The sequence below is a fragment of the Apodemus sylvaticus genome, chromosome 22 (assembly GCF_947179515.1).
Source record: "Apodemus sylvaticus chromosome 22, mApoSyl1.1, whole genome shotgun sequence".
NCBI classification, from domain to species: Eukaryota; Metazoa; Chordata; class Mammalia; order Rodentia; family Muridae; genus Apodemus; species Apodemus sylvaticus.
The window spans coordinates 31,798,058-31,816,751 of NC_067493.1; the positions used below are offsets into that span (position 1 = coordinate 31,798,058).

The following is an 18,694-nucleotide window of genomic DNA, read 5'->3' on the forward strand; positions in this document are numbered from 1 at the left end:
CCTCGCACAGCCTGTATTTCTTCATGCTTCAAAACGCAGATGTGACGAGAGAAGGAAAACTGGGGAAGAGAATGATTCCGGTGATGGCTTGCTGGTATCTCTCCCTGCTGCTCTTGATGCTGGAGACGAAATCCAGACAAGTACTCGACTATTGAATCAGACTTCAGCTGAGCGTCTAATCCTCCCTGTGGGATTCTAGGCAGGGGCTCTACCACTGAGCCACGCCCCCAGCCCCTCCCTGCGGGATTCTAGGCTAGGGCTCTACCACTGAGCCACGCCCCCATCCCCTCCCTGGGGGATTCTAGGCTAGGGCTCTACCACTGAGTCACAACCCCAGACAAAAGGCTTTCCTATTTTGTTATGGCTATGTTAACGAATCTAGAGTTGATCTGGAATTAGTGAATTTTCCTCTGGCTACAGAAAAAGGTACATCTAGCTAACTAAGAAGACAATTCATTTCCCAGCCAGCTGTGGCCAATATTCATTTGTCATGAAACCTGACAATTGATTCTAGCATATAATAGGCATGGTTAGGGTAAACATGATTGCTACATTCATTAATTCAGGAACCATCTTTTAGCTGGGTATGGTAGCACACACCTGTAATAACTGGGTATGGCAGGAGGATTGTAGGTTCAAGGCCAGCCCGGGCTACATAACAAGATGGTGTGTAAATAAACAAACAAATGTTTTCTGCTGAATGAGTGGCAGGCATTACAAACTACTAGCCATGGGAGGGCACATAAAACACACACTTCCTCTAAAGGAATCTGATGTAGTAGAGAGCTAACCTGTGCATGAAAGTGAGGTAGGATGGCTCAGTGGTAAAAGCCTGCTTGCCAAGTCTGATGAGCATGAGTTCAATCCCCAGGACTCTCATGGAAGAAGAGAACCAACTCATGCAACTTGTCCTGAGACCTCCAAATGCACACTGTATCATGCGCGTGCACACATGTGCACATAAGCACACACACAGAAATAAATATAATTTTTTTAATTCAAAAAAGTCAGGGTGGGGCCTGGAGAAATAGCTCAGCAGTTTGGTGCACTGGCTGAACCCCCAGTGGTCCTAAGTTCAATTCCCAGCACCCACATGATGACTCACGATCATCCATAACGGAATCCGATTCTCTCTTCTGGTGTCCATGAAGACAGAGCCGCTCATATACATAAAATAGATAAAATTACAAAAACTTACGGAAAGGAAGTGAGGTGCAATGGAGTTTGGGGATCCAGGCTGGCTTCTGGGAGTGAAGTTGCAGTTGAACTGTCGGAGATGCATAGGGGCCCAAAAGTAAGCACCAGAAGAAAGATCTCCCACGCAGAGCAGCAGGTAGAAAGGTCATCAGGCGTGAAAATCGCTGGGATCTGTGGAAAGAGGAGCTTAGCCTGGAAGAAGGACTATGAATGAAGGGCAGGCCAGGCTGGAAAAGTCACCAAAGATCCCTGTCTGGAAGGTGTTTTTAAAGATTTATTTATTTCATGTATATGAGTACACTGTAGCTGTCTTCAGACACACCAGAAGAGGGCATCAGATCCCATTACAGATGGTTGTGAGCCACCATGTGGTTACTGGGATTTGAACTCAGGACCTTTGGAAGAGAAGTCAGTGCTCTTAACCGCTGAGCCATCTCACCAGCCCTGGCAACTTGATTTCTCAATGAAGTGAACAAAAATGTCGACAGTGTGCCCAGCATTTCAATAATTGCTTTTCAAACATAAATTCACTTAGTGCTTAAAACAAATTAATTATGAACATAATTCTGTAACAACAACAGAGGCGAAGCCGGCTTACTAATGAATTGACATTGGTAGTGCATCTCTCTAATTCCAAAGCTCCACAGCACTGGGTGGACGATTGTAAGTTCAAGATCAGCCTGTGCTATACAGCAGCATCTTGTCTCAAGACCCAAAGCAAGCAGGCTGTAGACGTGGCTCAGTGTGTCACAGCTCTGACTGCTCTTGTAGAGGACCCAGGTTCAAGTCCCAGCACTCACATGTGTCTCACAACAATTCACAACTCCAGTTCCAGGGGATCTGACCTCTTCTTCTGCCCTCCCTGGGCACCAGGAATGCACCTATATACGTGTAGGCAAGAAACTCACAGACACACATTAAATAAATAAATCTTTAAAAAGAAGCAAACAAAAAGAAAAGATAAAAGTACCAATTTCTTATTCATATTATAACTTCATTTTTTTGTATTCTGAAGTATTTTTATTTTATTTTGTGCATATTGGTATTTTGTCTGCATGTATATCTGTGCACTGTGTGTATGTCTGGTATCCACAGGAGTTGCAGTTGCAGACAGATGTGAGCCGCTGTGTGGTGCTGAGACTTGAACCCAGATCCTCTGAAAGATCAGGCAGTGAGTGCTCTTAACCACTGGGCCATTCCAGCCTCACCCCCACCCTGATTTTTAAAATTACATTGATTGTGTGTGTGTGTGCTCATACACGAATGCAAGTGTATGTTCATACACACACAGATACACACACTATGCATCATAATATGCCGGAGAGGGCACAAAACAACTTGTAGGGGTCAATTTTCTCCTTCCACAATCTAAATTATTTTTTTTAAGATCTTCATTTCTTTATTTCATATATGTGAGTGTCTGGTGTATCGCTGTCTTCAGACACACCAGAAGAGGGCATCAGATCCCATTACAGATGGTTGTGAGCCACCACATGGTTGCTGGGTTTGAACTTAGGACCTTAACCACTGAGCCATCTCTACAGCCCTCCTTCCACAATCTATGTCCTAGGGATGGGGCTTAGGTTATCCAGGCTTGGCAGCAAGTGCTTTTACCAAGATGGCACTGAGGCACCTTGCCAACCATCCATAAATATTCTGTACGTGTCTAATGGGCACTGGGAATAAAATGGCTTATAGATATTGATGAGGCTGTCAAGAGTTTAATGTCCATCCAGGAAGATAGATGGTTAAATGATTAATTCAATCAAGCTACCAAAGCCCCCCCACACACACATTCCATGTCCACAGTCAGGCTAACTCAAACACGGTATTGATATCCAAGGGTCGGGCCTAGGCCTTCAGACCCTTCTCTTGGAAATGACTTGGTGGTGTGAGCATTTCTTCCCTAGGGAGACACAACCTACCTGCCTCCTCATTCCGTCCCAATAAACCAAAGCACACTTTCACCAAAGATCCCCCTGGAACTAGTGACCCTGGCCTTCGTCACTGTCCACGAGTCCTTTTGGTACTCCCTCCGTGTGTCATGTGTCCCCCACGGGTCCTGCCTCAGCAGGTGTCTTGTCCAGCCCGTGAGTCTGTCTCCCCTGACATTGACAAGAAGCCTCAGCACACCCCCACAAGCTTTCGGGTGCCTCTCTCTCTATGGAGTCCCCACAAGTGCAGCTCAAATACGCAATGTAAGGGGGACCAATATGTGCGTATCGTTAGCAAAAATCTTTCCTCATGTGTCCTTTCTCATGTTTGCTTTAGCGGAACATCCTTGCACCCGTGTCTGCTTGAACAAAATGTTCCTTCACGAGTCTGCCTTAGCCTTTCACCCGTGTCCACTTCGGCGAAATGTTCCTTCACGTGTCTACTTGAACAAACCATCCTTTTACTTGTGGCTGCTTCAGAAAAAAAAAAAAAAAACCCTCCTTCTTGTGTTTGCCCCGGCAAAACACCATCCAATACAACTGTCTTTCCCAAGAAACTGTACGTTTCTACTTCATTATTTAACTTATATACAGACCGGCCTGCATACACATAGCTGAGAAAAGGTGGTTGGACCCCAAGGTTCCTGTGGCCCTCCCCAGTCCCTCTTTCACCACGGCCTGTCAACAGCCCACAGGCCCAATTGTGATGAATTTGCACACAGGCACAGCTGATCTGGTCAAGATAGCAGCTGTTTTGCTGAGCGGATTGGTACTCTATCTACACTTGGCATCGTGTGAGCGTCTGTTTCTTGCTGGCCCGGGTCTCGTCCAGGCTTCTGCCAGATTAATCCAAATGCTTTGGCTACACAGGAAGTCCTTGGCCCAGCACAGGTGGCGGGAATCCAAAAGCACTCAGCCTGGTAAAGGCGGCAATAGAGACAGGACCGGCACTGCAGTGGGCCCCAAGCAACTGTGTTGATCAGGGAAGCAGTCTTTAAAAGGAGCCCTAGAAAAATGACCTGAAGAAACAATTGTGTGTGTGTGTGTGTGTGTGTGTGTGAGAGAGAGAGAGAGAGAGAGAGAGAGAGAGAGAGAGAGAGTTGAAATCTGGGTGGAAGGTATACTGATTGCAAGGGGCATGACCATGACCTAGCTAGGTGTCATGCAGCTAAGTTTAGCCTTTCAGAAGGAAGCAACGAGAAATGACCGCATCAGTGTTTCTTTTACAGTATTGAGGATTGAGCCTAGGGCGTTGTACACATGGATGCTCTCTGCCTTTGTGCTACAAGCCCAGCCCCTCTGCTCCAAGCCCAACTGCTTGATTTGGAACGGGGAAGTTATGTGATCCAATTTGCATGTAAGAAAGATATCTGGCAGCCAATTAGTCGTTGGTTAGAGAAGGGCCATCCTAGAGCCAGAAAATCAGTCGGAACTAAGGAAACGGCAGTTGGTGTAAAGTTGAGTGGTGGATTTAAGAGACAGTGAGGCAAACTGCTAGCTTCTACTGAAATCTACCCTCCCTAGCCCAGACAGGCTGGGTTGGTGGTCCAAGCTGTCCTTCAACTCCTGAAGGCTGGGATTATAGCCACGTGGTGCCATGATGCCTACTGATCCTTCGTTTTTTCTAATAATAATATTCTAGATTAATACATGCCTAGCAACAGCACATCCCAGCCTTCCTTGTAAACTATCTGATCAGCTTCTAAACAGAAGAGAAGGACTTGCAGTAAGTCCTATTTGTCCCAGAATGTTTCTTTGGGCTTTCTTTCTTTCTTTCTTTCTTTCTTTCTTTCTTTCTTTCTTTCTTTCTTTCTTTCTTTCTTCCTTCCTTCCTTCCTTCCTTCCCCCCCCCTCTCTCTCTCTCTTTCTTTTTTTCTGTTTGGTTTTTTGAGACAGGGTTTCTCTGTGCAGCCCTGGCTGTCCTGGAACTCACTCTGTAGACCAGGCTGGCCTCGAACTCAGAAATCCACCTGCCTCTGCCTCCCAGAGTGCTGGGATTAAAGGCATGTGCCACCACTGCCCAGCTTTGGGCTTGTTTCTTAGCTCATTGCCCACATTTTTTTTTAAGGTGTAGGCTAGGGTGGCCTCAAACCCTCCATCCTCCTGCCTCCGTCTCTTCGGCATCTCATAGGCACTTGTTTTGCTTTGCTTTGCTCAGAGTCATGAGCTCACCGCACAGCGCAGGCTGGCCTTGAACTCGTGGCAACGCTCATGGTTTTGCTTTCTGAATACTGAAATTAAAGGCATGAGCGACAGACCGTGCCCAGCTGCTCTCTTTGTTACAGTTGGGTGTGAGAGAATGAGGGGCTCCTGGGGGGGGGGCAAGGCTGGCAGGAAAAGCTGCTGGGGAAGATGGCGAGCTTTGTTTAGGATAGCTGGACAGGAAGGTCCACACCAGAGAGCAGAGGGATGCAAGGAATTTCTTTCTCTTTCTTTCTTTCTTTCTTTCTTTCTTTCTTTCTTTCTTTCTTTCTTTCTTTCTTTCTTTCTTTCTTTCTCTGTCTTTGTCTCTATCTCTCTCAGTCTGTCCGTCTCTCTGTCTCTGTCTCTCTGTCTCTGCCTCTCTCTCTCTCTTTCTTTGTGAGACAGGGTTTTTCTGTGTGAATCCTGACTGTCCTAGAACTCACTTTGTAGACCAGGCAGGCCTTGAACTTAGAGCTCCAGCTGCCTCTGTCTACCAAGTGCCGGAATTAAAGGTGTGTGCCACCGCCGCCTGGCAAACTTTTCTTTTCTTAGATTTACTTTGATTATTTGTGTGTGTGTGTCTGTCTGTACATGTGAGTGGGAATGTCTGTAGAGGCCAGGGTGTTGTATCTCTTGGAGCTGGAGTTACAGGAGGTCACGAGTTACCCAACGTGGGTGCTGACTGCGATCTCCTGTCCTCTGAAAGAACAGCCAGTCTGTTTAACTGCTGAGACAGCTCTCTAGCTCTGTGGATGACAAGTCTGAAGCCAACTTAGACCACATAGTCGAGACCTTGTCAACTATGTCAAACAAAACAAAACCCTACAAAAAATGTTAGATGTGGAGAGTGGCTCAGTTGACAAAGCGCTTGCCTAGCGCATAAAAGCCCTCAGCTGGATCCCAAGCGCCACACAGAGCTGGGCCTGGCGATGCATACCTGCAGCCCCAGGACCTGTAATGCAGAGGCAGGAAGAGCGGAAGTGTGAGGTCACCCTGATGTACCCTGTCTCAAAGGAACAATAAAAACAATTTCTCTTGCTTGAGACTATGTTGCAGTGTCTGTGAACAATGGTGTGCAGTCGTGTGTGTGTGTGTGTGTGTGTGTGTGTGTGTGTGTGTGTGTGTGTGTGTGTGTGTGTGATTTACATGCATTCACCTATGCTGGCTTATTTGGGGGCCTGAGTCCACAAAGGGTGGCTTCCTCTACTGCCACCCGCCTTGTCTTGTGAGACAGAGCTTCCGACTTGGAGCCCGCCACTTCAGCTGGGCTAGTTCTCCTTTGGGTCCTCAAGACCTGTCTGCCTCTGTGACTCAGCACTGGGGTTATAGGTGTTATGCACTGTTGTATGGGTGTCATCTGGTATAGGTTATATACTGCCTTGTTTCGCTTCAAAACAAAACATGATTTTAAACATTCAGACTCAAGTCCTGATGCTTACACAGCAACCATTTATACGTGGTGTCATCTCACCAGCTCCTGGAGTGAGCTGAGCGTCTCTTCGGGGAGGGGGTGGAGGGTTGACCAGAAGCATTGGTTGATTTCCATTATGTAAATACTCCAGCAGAGGCTGACTTCGAGCTCCTACAATCCACATGGGTTCCCTGGATAAGCAGTCAGGGCGAGAGGAGGTGGACAATGGGCTCTCCCGCGCTGGCATAAGCTGGCACGAGTTGCCGCCAACGCGCCACTGTTCGTGAGTATCCCAATGCGGACATTCAGCCTGCTGCTGGACAGACGCCAGCTCTTCACACTGGGAAGATTCAACTTTGAGAGCTACTAGAGGCCTAAGTGGGGAAGGGGCCCGAGAAGATGGCGCAGTCTGCCTGATATGCAAGCGTGAGGACGGGAGTTCCGGTCTCTGGCACCCACAGCAAGATGCCCAGGGTGCTGGCACAGGTCTGCACTCTGCACTGGGAAGAGGCGACGGCAGGTGTCTGAAAGTCACTGGCCAGCCAGCCTAGCCAATTATCAGACTCCAGGTTCATGGAGACAACCCTGTCTCAACAGATTAAGTAGACAGTGCTAGAGGAAGACATGTGTCTGTGAGCTGTCGCCTCCGTCTACATGCATGTGAACCTACACCACATGTACATACATACACAGCCACATTTATGTCTGTCTGTCTGTCTGTCTGTCTCTGTCTGTCTCTATCTCTTTCTATCTCTGTCTGTCTCTGACTGTCTCTATCTCTGTATGCCTGTATGTCTCTATCTCTGTATGTCTGTCTCTCTATTTCTGTATGTCTGTCTCTGTCTGTCTGTCTCTATCTCTGTCTATATCTACCTGTCTGTCCCTGTATGTCTAGCTGTTTCTCTGTCTGGTCTGTCTCTGTCTGTCTGTCTGTCTGTCTATCTCTATCTGTCTGTCTCTTTGTCCATGTCTGTCTGCCTGTTCCTCTCTCTCTCTCTCTCTCTCTCTCTCTCTCTCTCTCTCTCACACACACACACACACACACACATACACACACACACAGATGCACACACACACAGATGCGCACACACACAGATGCACACACACTCGACCAAACCAATAAATGTATATTCCACTAATTGTACTCAGTGGGGTACAGAAGAATAAAAGGAAAGAGGAGGAGGGAGAGTGTTGGGGTGTGCGGAAATAGAGCGGCAGGAGTCGGGGTGAACACGATCAAGATACTGTAGTGTTTAAATAAAAATAATGAATAAGATAAAATTTAAAAGTAGGGTTCAGCAGGCAAGATGACTCAGCGGACTTAAGGGGTGCACTGACACTTCAGACATGCGAGTTCCATCCACGGGGCCTGCCCGGGAGCAGGGGAGATTGGATTCCTGCAAGCTGTCCTCTGACTTCACACGGGCACTGGCCAGCATGTCCTGCACTCACACCCTGCCCATCAGAAACACAATGAAATAGTAACTGGGCCTGGAGAGATGGCTCAGTGGTTAAGTGCACCGACTGCTCTTCCGGAGGTCCTGAGTTCAATTCCCAGCAACCACATGGTGGCTCACAACCATCTGTAATGGGATCTGATGCCCTCTTCTGGTGTGTCTGAAGACAGCTACAGTATATACATTAAATAAATAAATAAATATTAAAAAAATTCTAAAATAATTAACTTGAAAAAAAAAAAGCAGCTGGGCAGTTGTGGTTCTAGCACTTGGGAGGCAGAGGCAGGCGGATTTCTGAGTTTGAGGCCAGTCTGGTCTACAGAGTGAGTTCCAGGACAGCCAGGGCTACACAGAGAAACCCTATCAAGAAAAACAAAAACAAAACCAAACAAACAAACAAAAAAAGGCAAATTACTTCAAGCATGATAGCATATGTCTGTAAGCCCAATGTTCAGGAGACTGAGGCAGGAGGATCAAGAGTTCAAAGCCAGCCTGGGCTACATAGTGAACTCTTATTAAAATACACATATACACACACCCCTAAAGTGAGTAATAATTAAAATGAAAATAAATCTCAACTTAGGATGTTAACTAGTGGAAGGGCTTTTACATGAAGCCTGGGTTTGATCCCTATTCCCTTTGCCAACCACCACCACCACCACCAACATCACCACCACCACCACCACCACCACCACCATCACCACCACCACCACCACCACCACCACCACCACACCACCACCACCATCACCACCACCACCAACATCACCACCACCACCACCATCACCACCACCACCACCACCACCACACCACCACCACCACCACCACCACCACCACCACCACCACCACACCACCACCACCACCATCACCACCACCACCACCACACCACCACCACCACCACACCACCACCACCATCACCACCACCACCACCATCACCACCACCACCACCATCACACCACCACCACCACCACCACCACCACCACCACCACTACCGCCACCAATGAGAACAGACAAACAGGCAAACTAGTAGGGATTTCTGACTCTGCAGGGTCCTCCTACGCTGCCCCGCCCTTCACTCCTTCTCTAGGCCCTGGTTTCCAAAGCCTCAGTCATTTAGGTTTTCCTTCCAATTGGCTCACTGCTAACGCACCCTTATCTCAATTGTGTGACTTTTCCTGGGTAAATATTAACAAAATGTCCGTTTGTCCAGACGTGAGACCAATGACAGACAGATCGTAGAAACAAGTCTCTCCCGCCCCAGAGGACTGGGAAGACAACTCCCACGGTAAGCACAAGGACCCCAGTTTGATCCCTAAAAGCCGTGTGAAAAAGCGGGGCACAGTGGTACCTGTTTAGAAAGCTTGGCACTGGAGAGGTGGAGGCAGGAGGATGCCTGGACTCACTGGGCAGCCAGCTGTACTGAATTCGTGAGTTTCAGGTCAATGAGGTACAAGGAGAGAGGCCTGAGAGATGAACTATTGGGTCAGAAGGCTGGCTGTGGGAGCGTGGAGAGCTGAGTTTGCAACATAAGCACTCCTGTTTAAAACAACAAAACAGAACCGGGGCCATCTACACGCAGTCACCTGAGACTCCGGCACTGTGGGAGGCAGAGGCATCCAGGGTTGGTGGCTGCCAGCCTCGCTCTAGGTTCAGTCAGAGACCCTGTCCCAGGGAATAAGATGAAGAGTAATAGATGGTGACACCTCACGTCACTCTGCCTGTCATGGGTGCACAAGCATCAGGGGACACACACACACACACACACACACACACACACACACACACGCACACCGGCAAAGAAAGGAATAAAACTAAAGTGGATGGTGTTCCTAAGCAACAACACCCAAGCCAAGGTCTTCACAAATTTGTACACACCTGCCTGCCTGCCTACCTGTACCCACAGACACACAGACACCCAGAAAAGAGCAACTTGGGCCAGATGTGGTGGCGCACACCTTTAATCCCAGTGCTTAAGAGCAGAATGGATCACTACAGAGCAAGTTTCGGGACTGCCAGGGCTACACAGAAAAACCCCGCCTCAACACCCCCGCTGGCACCGCCCCCTCCCCTTGCACACAAAGTAGCACTTCTGGAGCTTCCTGTCCAGCTTTCGGGGAGCTCCTCCAGAGTCTCCTCTCCCCAGCAGTTGTGAGCCGCTAACAGAAGCTTAGGGAGGGGCCTTGTGGGACCTGTAGTTTTCATCAGTGCCCTGTGCCTTCCTTGGTCTCCTTAGCTTCCTTGGTCTCATGAGCCTCCCTTCTCCCTCCTGCAGGGAATGCTTCCATTTGGAGAACATAGCTTTATAGTTCCACTCCAAGTATCCTCCAGAGCCCTTGCAAACGGTGTGGACGAGGCTTCCCGTGGCCTCTGTGCTGCTTAGCTCCATGCACACGTCGCAGAGAAGTCTCAGTTCATCTGTCCACAGCGCTGGACAACTGTCCTTTCGTGTTCCCCACTGAGGACATTTTTAGATTCCAGAACTCCACATCCTCCTGATTTTCTCTGCAGTTCTCTGGCTTATGTTTTGGCAATTTGGACACTGCCTGATCTCTAAATGCTGGAGCTCCTTAGAGTTTGGTCTTTGGCCATTTTGTCTTTTCCCTGAGCCTTTTTTTTTTTTAATGACCTCATCTGCTTGACTGAGCCATTCTGGCCTGGGGTTCTATTCCAAGCCAGATTTCTGCACTGATTTGGTATCTCACATCTAAAGCTCTTACCTTTCTCCTCAAGGGTCTCCTCTTTGAGATGTAGTGCATTACCTGATGCAGTGGAGAAAGAGAATGAATTAAAAACCAAGCACAGTCAGGCGGTGGTGGCGCACACCTTTAATCCCAGCACTTGGGAGGCAGAGGCAGGCAGATTTCTGAGTTCGAGGCCAGCTTGGTCTACAGAGTGAGTTCCAGGACAGCCAGGGCTATACAGAGAAACCCTGTCTCGAAAAAACCAAATCCAAAAAACAAACAAAAAAATACAAAATTTAAAAAAAAATCACAATAGCATGTATGTATGAAAATGCTATAATAGACTCCATCAAGATATATGTAGCTTCAGAACATGGGATTAATTTTGTTTTCTTCAAAACTTGGTCTCTCTGTGTAGCCTTGTCTGTCCTGGAACTCACTATGTAGGCTGGTCTCCAGCTGAGAGATCAACTCGCCTCTGCCTCCCAGGTGCTGGGAACCAGGACCTGTGTCACCACACCACCATGGCTTTGCGTGTGAGCAGTGTTCCCGCCTGTATGTCTGTTCATCAGATGCATACCCAGCGCCCGCATGAGTGCTGAGCCTCCAGGGAGGGTAATGGGACTCGAACCTGGGCCCTTTGCAAAGACAACACGAGCTCTTAACCACTGAGCCAACCTCTCCAGCCCCGAGACTGTTAATCTTGATTGTCAACTTGATGGGAGTTAGGATCACCTAGGAGACAAGTTCCTAGGTGTGTCCAAAAGGGTGTTTCCAGAAAGACTTAGTGGAGGTGGGCTACCACTTCTGATGCCTAGGAGGTCAAAGCGGGCAGAGGTGGATAAGGTCTGCCTCAATTACTTTGCCGATGAATTCCTCCAAGGTCTACTTTACATACATGAATATTTTGCATTTATATATGTGTGTGCATTGCATAACATACCTGGTGCATCAGAAGAGGGCATTTGATTCTCTGGAACTGGAGTTACAGAAGGTTATGAGATGTGGGGCCAGGCAAGTGCTCCCCGGTCTTCTTGAAAAGCCGTAAGCACTCTTAACTGCCGATCCAGCTGCTCCTGCTTTAATATTTGAGATAAGCTCTCTCACGGAACTTGAGAACTCTCCTGTGAACTCCGAGTTAGACTGACTGACCAGCAAGCTCTCCCGGATCTTTCCATCCTTGCCTGCACGTGTGGGGGCTGTAGGTGTGGCCACTGTGCCTGGAGGTTTTTTTGTTTTTTTTGTTTTTTTTGTTTTTTTGTTATTTTTTTCTTTTACTTGGTTTTCTGGGATCAAGCTCAGGTCTTTGTTTGTTTGCATGGTAAGTACTTTGCTGACTGAGCAACCTTCTCCCCCAATACACTTTTTGAGACAAGGTCTCTTGTGGCCCCGGCTGGCCTTCAACTAACTCAGTATGTGGGTGAAGACAATTGTGAATCCTCTGTTCTTTGTCTCTACAAGTATAGTCCACTACAGTCTATTTTGAATAGTGTGTTTTGATCTCCTAAACTCTGAGGACTGTCTCAAAGGCTACAGGATAACTCGGACTTTGCCACAACATTTGCACAATCTATGGGGGGTCAGCCCTCCAACAGTCCAGGAGACTTGAGGATAATCTTCAACATACTCATTTGACAGATATGGAAATCCAGGCTCATTGTGTTGTGTTCCCTTGGTGGAGGTGATCCACAGTGTAGTTCTCTTCAACGGTTAATAACAGTGAAGTTATTAACGTCGGGATCGTACCTCAACTCTGCAGCCTGAGTCTATAGTCAGTATCATGAGGATTTATAAACAAAAATATTGGCGGGAGATGTAGTTCTGTTGGTAGAGTGTTTACATAGCATGCATGAAGCCCCACCCTGCATAAATCAGGCACAAGGATGAACACTGGGTAGACGCAAGCAGGAGGTTTATCAATTGAGGGCCATCCTGGGCTATGTGGTGGGCCCAAGACACTCTATCACACACACACACACAAAAAACCCTTTAAGTATGCAAATCAATAAATATGAACTGTTATTGCAGCGGTGTGAGGCCTAGTCTAGGGAGCCTACAACCCCCCACAGTGCTGCGCTCGAAGAACTGTCCGGGTGTAATTCCCTCTAACTTGAACGTGGTCACCAACCACTTACTGTCTTTTTCCGCCCCGCTGTCCTGCACTGGTTTAACACTTCCCTAGCTCCGCCTCCGGAGGAGGGTGTGGCCTCACCAGAGGGGCGTGGCCACGCCGAGAATTGGGCCTTCTTGCCTCCAGTCTGGAGCCGCCCAATCCGGGGTAGGGGGGGGTTGAAGGAGGTCGATCACGTGACCGAGTTTTTTTTTTTCTCACCCTCCCTTATGCCTATACCACCTCTGCTGTCCCTAGGGAGGCTGTCTTGCTCCTTTTCAAAAAGTAAACTGCGTCTTGTGGTCTTCGATGAGTTAGAAAAACGTGGACTTGTGCTTTGATTGTGGCCGAGTCGGTTTTGGCCCCTGGAGTGGTTGTTTCGCCGCCAGGCTTCTCCCCCACTCACTTGCGTCGTTGGTCTCGCCCAGCCTGGCCCTGGGCGCGGCGGCGGCGGCCGCGTCACTGGCGGGCGGGATCCCTCCGCTCTGGGGAGAGCTGCGCTGGACGGTTGAGTTGGGGTGACTGAGGAAATCCATCCGCGTCGCCGCCGCTGCCGCCTCCGCCGCGGAGGAAGACAAGACCTCCCGCGCTCCTCCAAGCGACCCCTTGGCAGAGTCCCCGCCACCTCAGGTACCTCCGCTGACAAAAGGAGTCCTCATCTCCCCCAGCCCCAAATTCCCACGGGCGTGTGTGTGTGTGGCAGGGGGAAGCCTCGGTTCCTTCCGTCTCCCGGGTTTGGCTCTTGGGAAACGGACGTAACTCCCCAGACCTCCCCTCCCTTCCTCTGGCCCGGTCGTTTCCAAACCCGGAAGGGGAACTGGGGCGGGGGGGACCCTCGGCTTCAATAATGCATGCGCTCCCTGCAGTATCAGTGGCAATTTTTTTTAAAAAAAAAAAATCTAGACCCCCCCCATCCCAGCCCCGCCTGCATCTTGCTCCCTTAATAGTTGGGGGGCTAAATTCCGGGTTTCTTCTAGGTCCTGTCCCGCCCCCTTTCCCCACCACCCCTGCTCGCTGCCCCTGGGTAACAGCCCTCGTGCCCACTCGTTTCCCACCCTTGCTTGCATTAGCCTCGCAGAACTCCAGAGTCCTCGGAGATACAGCTCAAGGCCTCAAGGCCACCCTTGTCTTCGTCTCCACCCTGCTGTCCCTTGATTCGGCCCTGGCAGTGTTTTTCTCAGTTCCGAACCCCGAACCGTTGATCTCAGGACCTTGCTCTTTTTTTTACAAATCCCTACCCCGGGTCTGGCATCTAGTCGCCTGTCCCCTCCGTCCAGCTTTCTTTTGGGCAAAATGGAGGTCCTGCGAGTTGGAGGGGCCTGGCCCACTGCACTTCGCAGCACGGCACCAGCCTGCGCCGTCCAGCTGCCAGATCTGAGGACCCTCTCTTGTCGCCTCTCACACCTGCGGAGGCGGTGGCACCCCCTTTTTCTGTTTGGGGGGGCTATGGCTGCTTTATCCTTAGAGTCGAGGAGCTGCTGAGGGAAGCTTGGAGGGTAATGGGGACCTAAGGGCTGCGAGCATGGCCCCCGACCCAGTGTCTTCTTCCTGGCCTGTTTTCCTTCTGCCCCCAGGCCTGTGTCATTGAGGCCAGACCTGGGCTGCTGGCAGCTGGAAGGAAGGGGCTTTTTGTCCACATCTGGAGTGGGGTGGTAGCTGTGTCGTTGCCCCCCTCCCACCTCGTTTTGGAGGGGCATCCCCTGGCACTGGCGCAGAAAGCTGAACTTACGGAGGGGAAATATCTTCGGGGAAGAGGAACGCCCAATGGCTGGGGGAAGTGGGAGCTGGGTGGGAGACGCCTGGGTCGCTAGAGTGCAGTGTACACGGCCAGATCGCACAGGTGTCCCGGCCAGGCAGGACGTCGGAGGCTGGAGTGGTGCCAGCTAGGCCTCGGGGGCCCAGCACCGAGCTGGGCTCTAGGGGTGCCTTGGGGGCATCGGGCCGAGCCGCCTGGGGCCGCTCGTCGGCGCCTGGGAGAGAGCAGCTCGGCGCCCCGGGGCCTAGGGCCTCTCTACGGAGCCCTAATTACTTCTGAGAGGCTCCCTCGGGCTTTGTGCGGGCGCGGCGGGGCGGGCGACCTCGGTGCCGAAGGGGGCCGGCGGCCTGGGCCTTGCCTTCGCCGCCACTCTCGCACTGACCAGCTGCTAATGGGGTGCAGCCGGCCCGGAATGGGGATTATCCCGGGTTGAGCCTCCCGAACCTATTAGTGCTCAATCGGCTTTTCCCAAATCCTATAAACAGCCACCCCGGCCGGTTCTGGGTAAGAGGAGGGAGACTAGGTCGGGCGGGGGCGATGGGGGCCGGGGGTGGGGTCACCCACCCTACAGGTCTCTGCCGCGGATGCGGTTGCCTCGGCAACGAGGCTAGGGTGGGGGCACTTCACCAATGAGGTGCTCTCAGTCCGGGTGACGGTTGCCTAGGCAACCCCACGAACAGCCTAGCTTCTCCCCTCATTCTCCCCCCCCCCATCACCACCTCTGTCTTAGCTGGGGGTGTGTGTGGAGGGTGTGCGGGTGTGGGGGTGAATTTAAAGAGGCACCGCCCCTTTTTAAAATTAGGTGCTGGGAGGGCGGCGCCCTGTGCGGGCTGGGGCGGACTCCAGGTCTGTTTTCGAAGGGACTCCCCCCCACCCCATCCTCAGTTCCTGCCGCCCAAGTGTCCCGCCCGGGCTGCTGTCCGAGGGAGGGGTTTCCCCTGCTCTTCCTCTTGCACTTCCCACTCCGTTTCCGGGGGCCCGGGAGGAAGATTGGGGAAGTCGTTTGCTCCTTGGCAGCGGCTCTCGGGTGCCGGAGACCCCGAACCTTCCCTGGGTACCACGTCCTCTGCTCCCCCTGCCCAGCAGACCCTTTCCTGGCCGCGCACTTCCACCCCGCCTTTCCCTGCTGCTTCCCGGGCTGTCGTGGGCCTGACGTCAGCCTTGCATCCCCCACCCCCCCAGGCCTCGGGCCAGCGGCCAGGAGCTGCCTCCCCCAGCCCCCGTCCCGCGGCCCCCAGCCGCCCCCAACCCCGCCCCACGGGCCCGGCGCCATGAGTGAGTTGGAGCAACTGAGACAGGAGGCCGAGCAGCTCCGGAACCAGATCCGGGTAAGGGCCTGGTGGCTGTGATGGGGAGGCCGAGCCCAGCCAGGCGTGGCTTGAGTGTGCTGCTTCCCTTTGACCTGACAGAACAGGTTGCCTGTGGCTGGTGTGTCTGTGTTGCAGGCAGGGAGGAGAAAGGGAATCCTAGGCGCCTAATGGCTCCTGTTTCCTTTACTCTCCTCACCGCCGCACTCCCTTCTCTCTCGCACTGCCCGTCATCTACAGGACGCCAGAAAAGCATGCGGGGATTCCACACTGACCCAGGTGAGGGACTGCAGAGCTACCCCGGGACTGAAGGATGGGGGTGTCGCATGGCCTTCTGTTGCCTGGGTCTCCGAGTACCACCACCTCGGTCTCTCTGTTGTTCCAGATCACAGCTGGGCTGGACCCAGTGGGGCGAATTCAGATGAGAACACGGAGGACCCTCCGTGGACACCTGGCAAAAATCTATGCCATGCACTGGGGGACAGACTCAAGGTGCGTGGGTGGCCCCTGCGCTAGTGTCCCTAGGTGCTGGGGCGATTTTATATAATGGGAAGAATGACAGTACAGGCTGTGGGGAGGACCTGTCAGTAATTTGGGAAGACTGATTCCCACTATCCCTAGAAGATACTGGGAATCCGGGGATCCAGGGGCATACTGAGAGGATTTGGGGGAATGCGTCTGAAGAGCTTCTCTAGCTGGGGAGGGTTAGGGGGCCTCTGTCTTCCACGCCCTGAGCTGTCTGCCTTCCCTGCACTGGCCCGCCAGGCTGCTGGTCAGCGCCTCCCAGGACGGAAAGCTCATCATCTGGGACAGCTACACCACTAACAAGGTAGAGCTGGCACCACAGTGGGTGCGACAGGGCCGTGGGTCGCTGGCTGACGCTGACGAGGGGTGCTCCTCTCCTGCAGGTCCACGCCATCCCTCTGCGCTCCTCCTGGGTCATGACCTGTGCCTACGCCCCCTCAGGGAACTTTGTGGCCTGTGGGGGTTTGGACAACATCTGCTCCATCTATAGTCTCAAAACCCGCGAGGGTAATGTCAGGGTCAGCCGAGAGCTGCCTGGCCACACTGGTGAGTGCAGGACAGGGGGAGCTCAGAGGAAGGGCAGAAACACTATCCTCCCAGATGCCTGACCACCACCTCCTTACCAGGGTACCTTTCCTGCTGCCGCTTCCTGGACGACAACCAGATCATCACCAGCTCTGGAGACACCACCTGGTGAGGCTCTGCCAGGCCGGGTCCCCTCCCTTCGGGTGATCAGGGCCCAGCAGGTGGCACACTTCTAAGCACCTAGTCTTCCTCTCTGGGTGGCGACCAAGTGGCTCCCCTACCACTTCATGTTCCAGACCCTCTTTCTAGAGGGCCCTGGCAGGGTTGGGCTCATGTGGTAGGAAAGCCAGGGATTCTGTCCCTCAGATTTTTCGTAATCCCTCCTCCTGTTGCCTCTCCAGTGCCCTGTGGGACATTGAGACAGGCCAGCAGACCGTGGGGTTTGCTGGACACAGTGGGGATGTGATGTCCCTGTCACTGGCTCCCGATGGCCGCACCTTTGTGTCAGGGGCCTGCGACGCCTCCATCAAGCTGTGGGATGTCCGGGATTCCATGTGCCGACAGACATTCGTAGGTCACGAGTCGGACATCAATGCCGTGGCTGTAAGTCGGGAGCAGCACTGTGGGCGGAGCAGCACGGTGGGCGGAGCAGCACATTGGGCTGCCGCTGGAGCTCGTGCCCCTGGCCCTGCCCCTCACCCTCAGCATCTCTGGCCCACATCTTGCAGTTCTTCCCCAATGGCTATGCCTTCACCACGGGATCAGATGACGCCACTTGTCGCCTGTTTGACCTGCGGGCCGATCAGGAGCTGCTCATGTACTCCCACGACAACATCATCTGCGGCATCACCTCGGTTGCCTTCTCGCGCAGCGGCCGGCTGCTGCTTGCCGGCTATGACGACTTCAACTGCAACATCTGGGATGCCATGAAGGGCGACCGCGCAGGTGAGGACCGGGCCGTGGAAGGCGGAGGTGGAAGTGTGGGCCAGACAGTTCTACTTCCTTCTCTCTTCTCCAGGTGTCCTTGCTGGCCATGATAACCGTGTGAGCTGCCTTGGGGTCACAGATGATGGGATGGCCGTGGCCACAGGCTCCTGGGACTCCTTCCTCAAGATCTGGAACTAACCTCCCCAACCCCAGATGGGCCCAGGCAGGGAGCAGCCCTGCCCATGCCCACACTACAGGCCCGGAGCTTTGGGGCTGGGTACATGTGCCAAGCCTCCCTCCCTGGGCTACAGGGCCTTGGGTCCTGCTCCCATACCCAGGTTTGGTTCCTCTCGGGGGGAGGGGCCCCACTGTGGAGATAAGTCGGGGATGGAATGGGGGAAGAGGAAGGGCAGGAAAGCCCTCACCCTTTGCTGCCCTGGGGCCAGGGCCTCACCCCTCTGGAGGGCCAGAGGCAGGAGGTGGAAACTCCAGGGGCTGGCTTTTTTAACTGGTTTTATTTTAATTTTTATTATATTTTCAGTTTTTCCATAAAGGAACCACTTCCAACTCTGCCCCTGGTCTCGTTGCTTGCTGTCTACCTTCCCTCCAGAGAGCAGCCAGGCAGTGGGTGCTAGGTGCCTCCAAGCTGTAGACAGAGGGTGCCCGTTCCTACTCTACATAAG

General features: G+C 52.1%; 1 protein-coding gene across 2 annotated transcripts; it reads left to right on the forward strand.

Moving 5' to 3' along the window:
• Positions 1-13,484: 13,484 nt before the first annotated feature.
• Gnb2 (G protein subunit beta 2) lies at positions 13,485-18,583 on the forward strand. 2 transcript variants are annotated; one of them, XM_052169125.1, is made up of 10 exons: positions 13,485-13,601; positions 15,910-16,055; positions 16,275-16,313; positions 16,420-16,526; positions 16,800-16,863; positions 16,943-17,105; positions 17,186-17,252; positions 17,486-17,687; positions 17,813-18,029; positions 18,103-18,583. In XM_052169125.1, the coding sequence occupies exons 2-10, from the start codon at positions 15,999-16,001 to the stop codon at positions 18,207-18,209; spliced, it is 1,023 nt and encodes a 340-aa protein (XP_052025085.1). In that variant the 5' UTR covers positions 13,485-13,601; positions 15,910-15,998; the 3' UTR covers positions 18,210-18,583. The 2 variants fall into 2 exon arrangements, with proteins under 2 accessions (XP_052025085.1, XP_052025086.1); XM_052169126.1 differs by lacking the exon at positions 13,485-13,601 and adding an exon at positions 14,818-15,231.
• Positions 18,584-18,694: the final 111 nt, after the last annotated feature.

Coding starts and splice junctions, on each gene's coding strand:
- Gnb2 (XM_052169125.1), top strand. CDS start 15,999: ATGAGTGAGTTGGAGCAACTGAGACAGGAGGCCGAGCAGCTCCGGAAC. Junction 16,864..16,942: donor ACAGCTACACCACTAACAAG/GTAGAGCTGGCA, acceptor CCTCTCCTGCAG/GTCCACGCCATCCCTCTGCG. Junction 17,253..17,485: donor AGCTCTGGAGACACCACCTG/GTGAGGCTCTGC, acceptor TTGCCTCTCCAG/TGCCCTGTGGGACATTGAGA.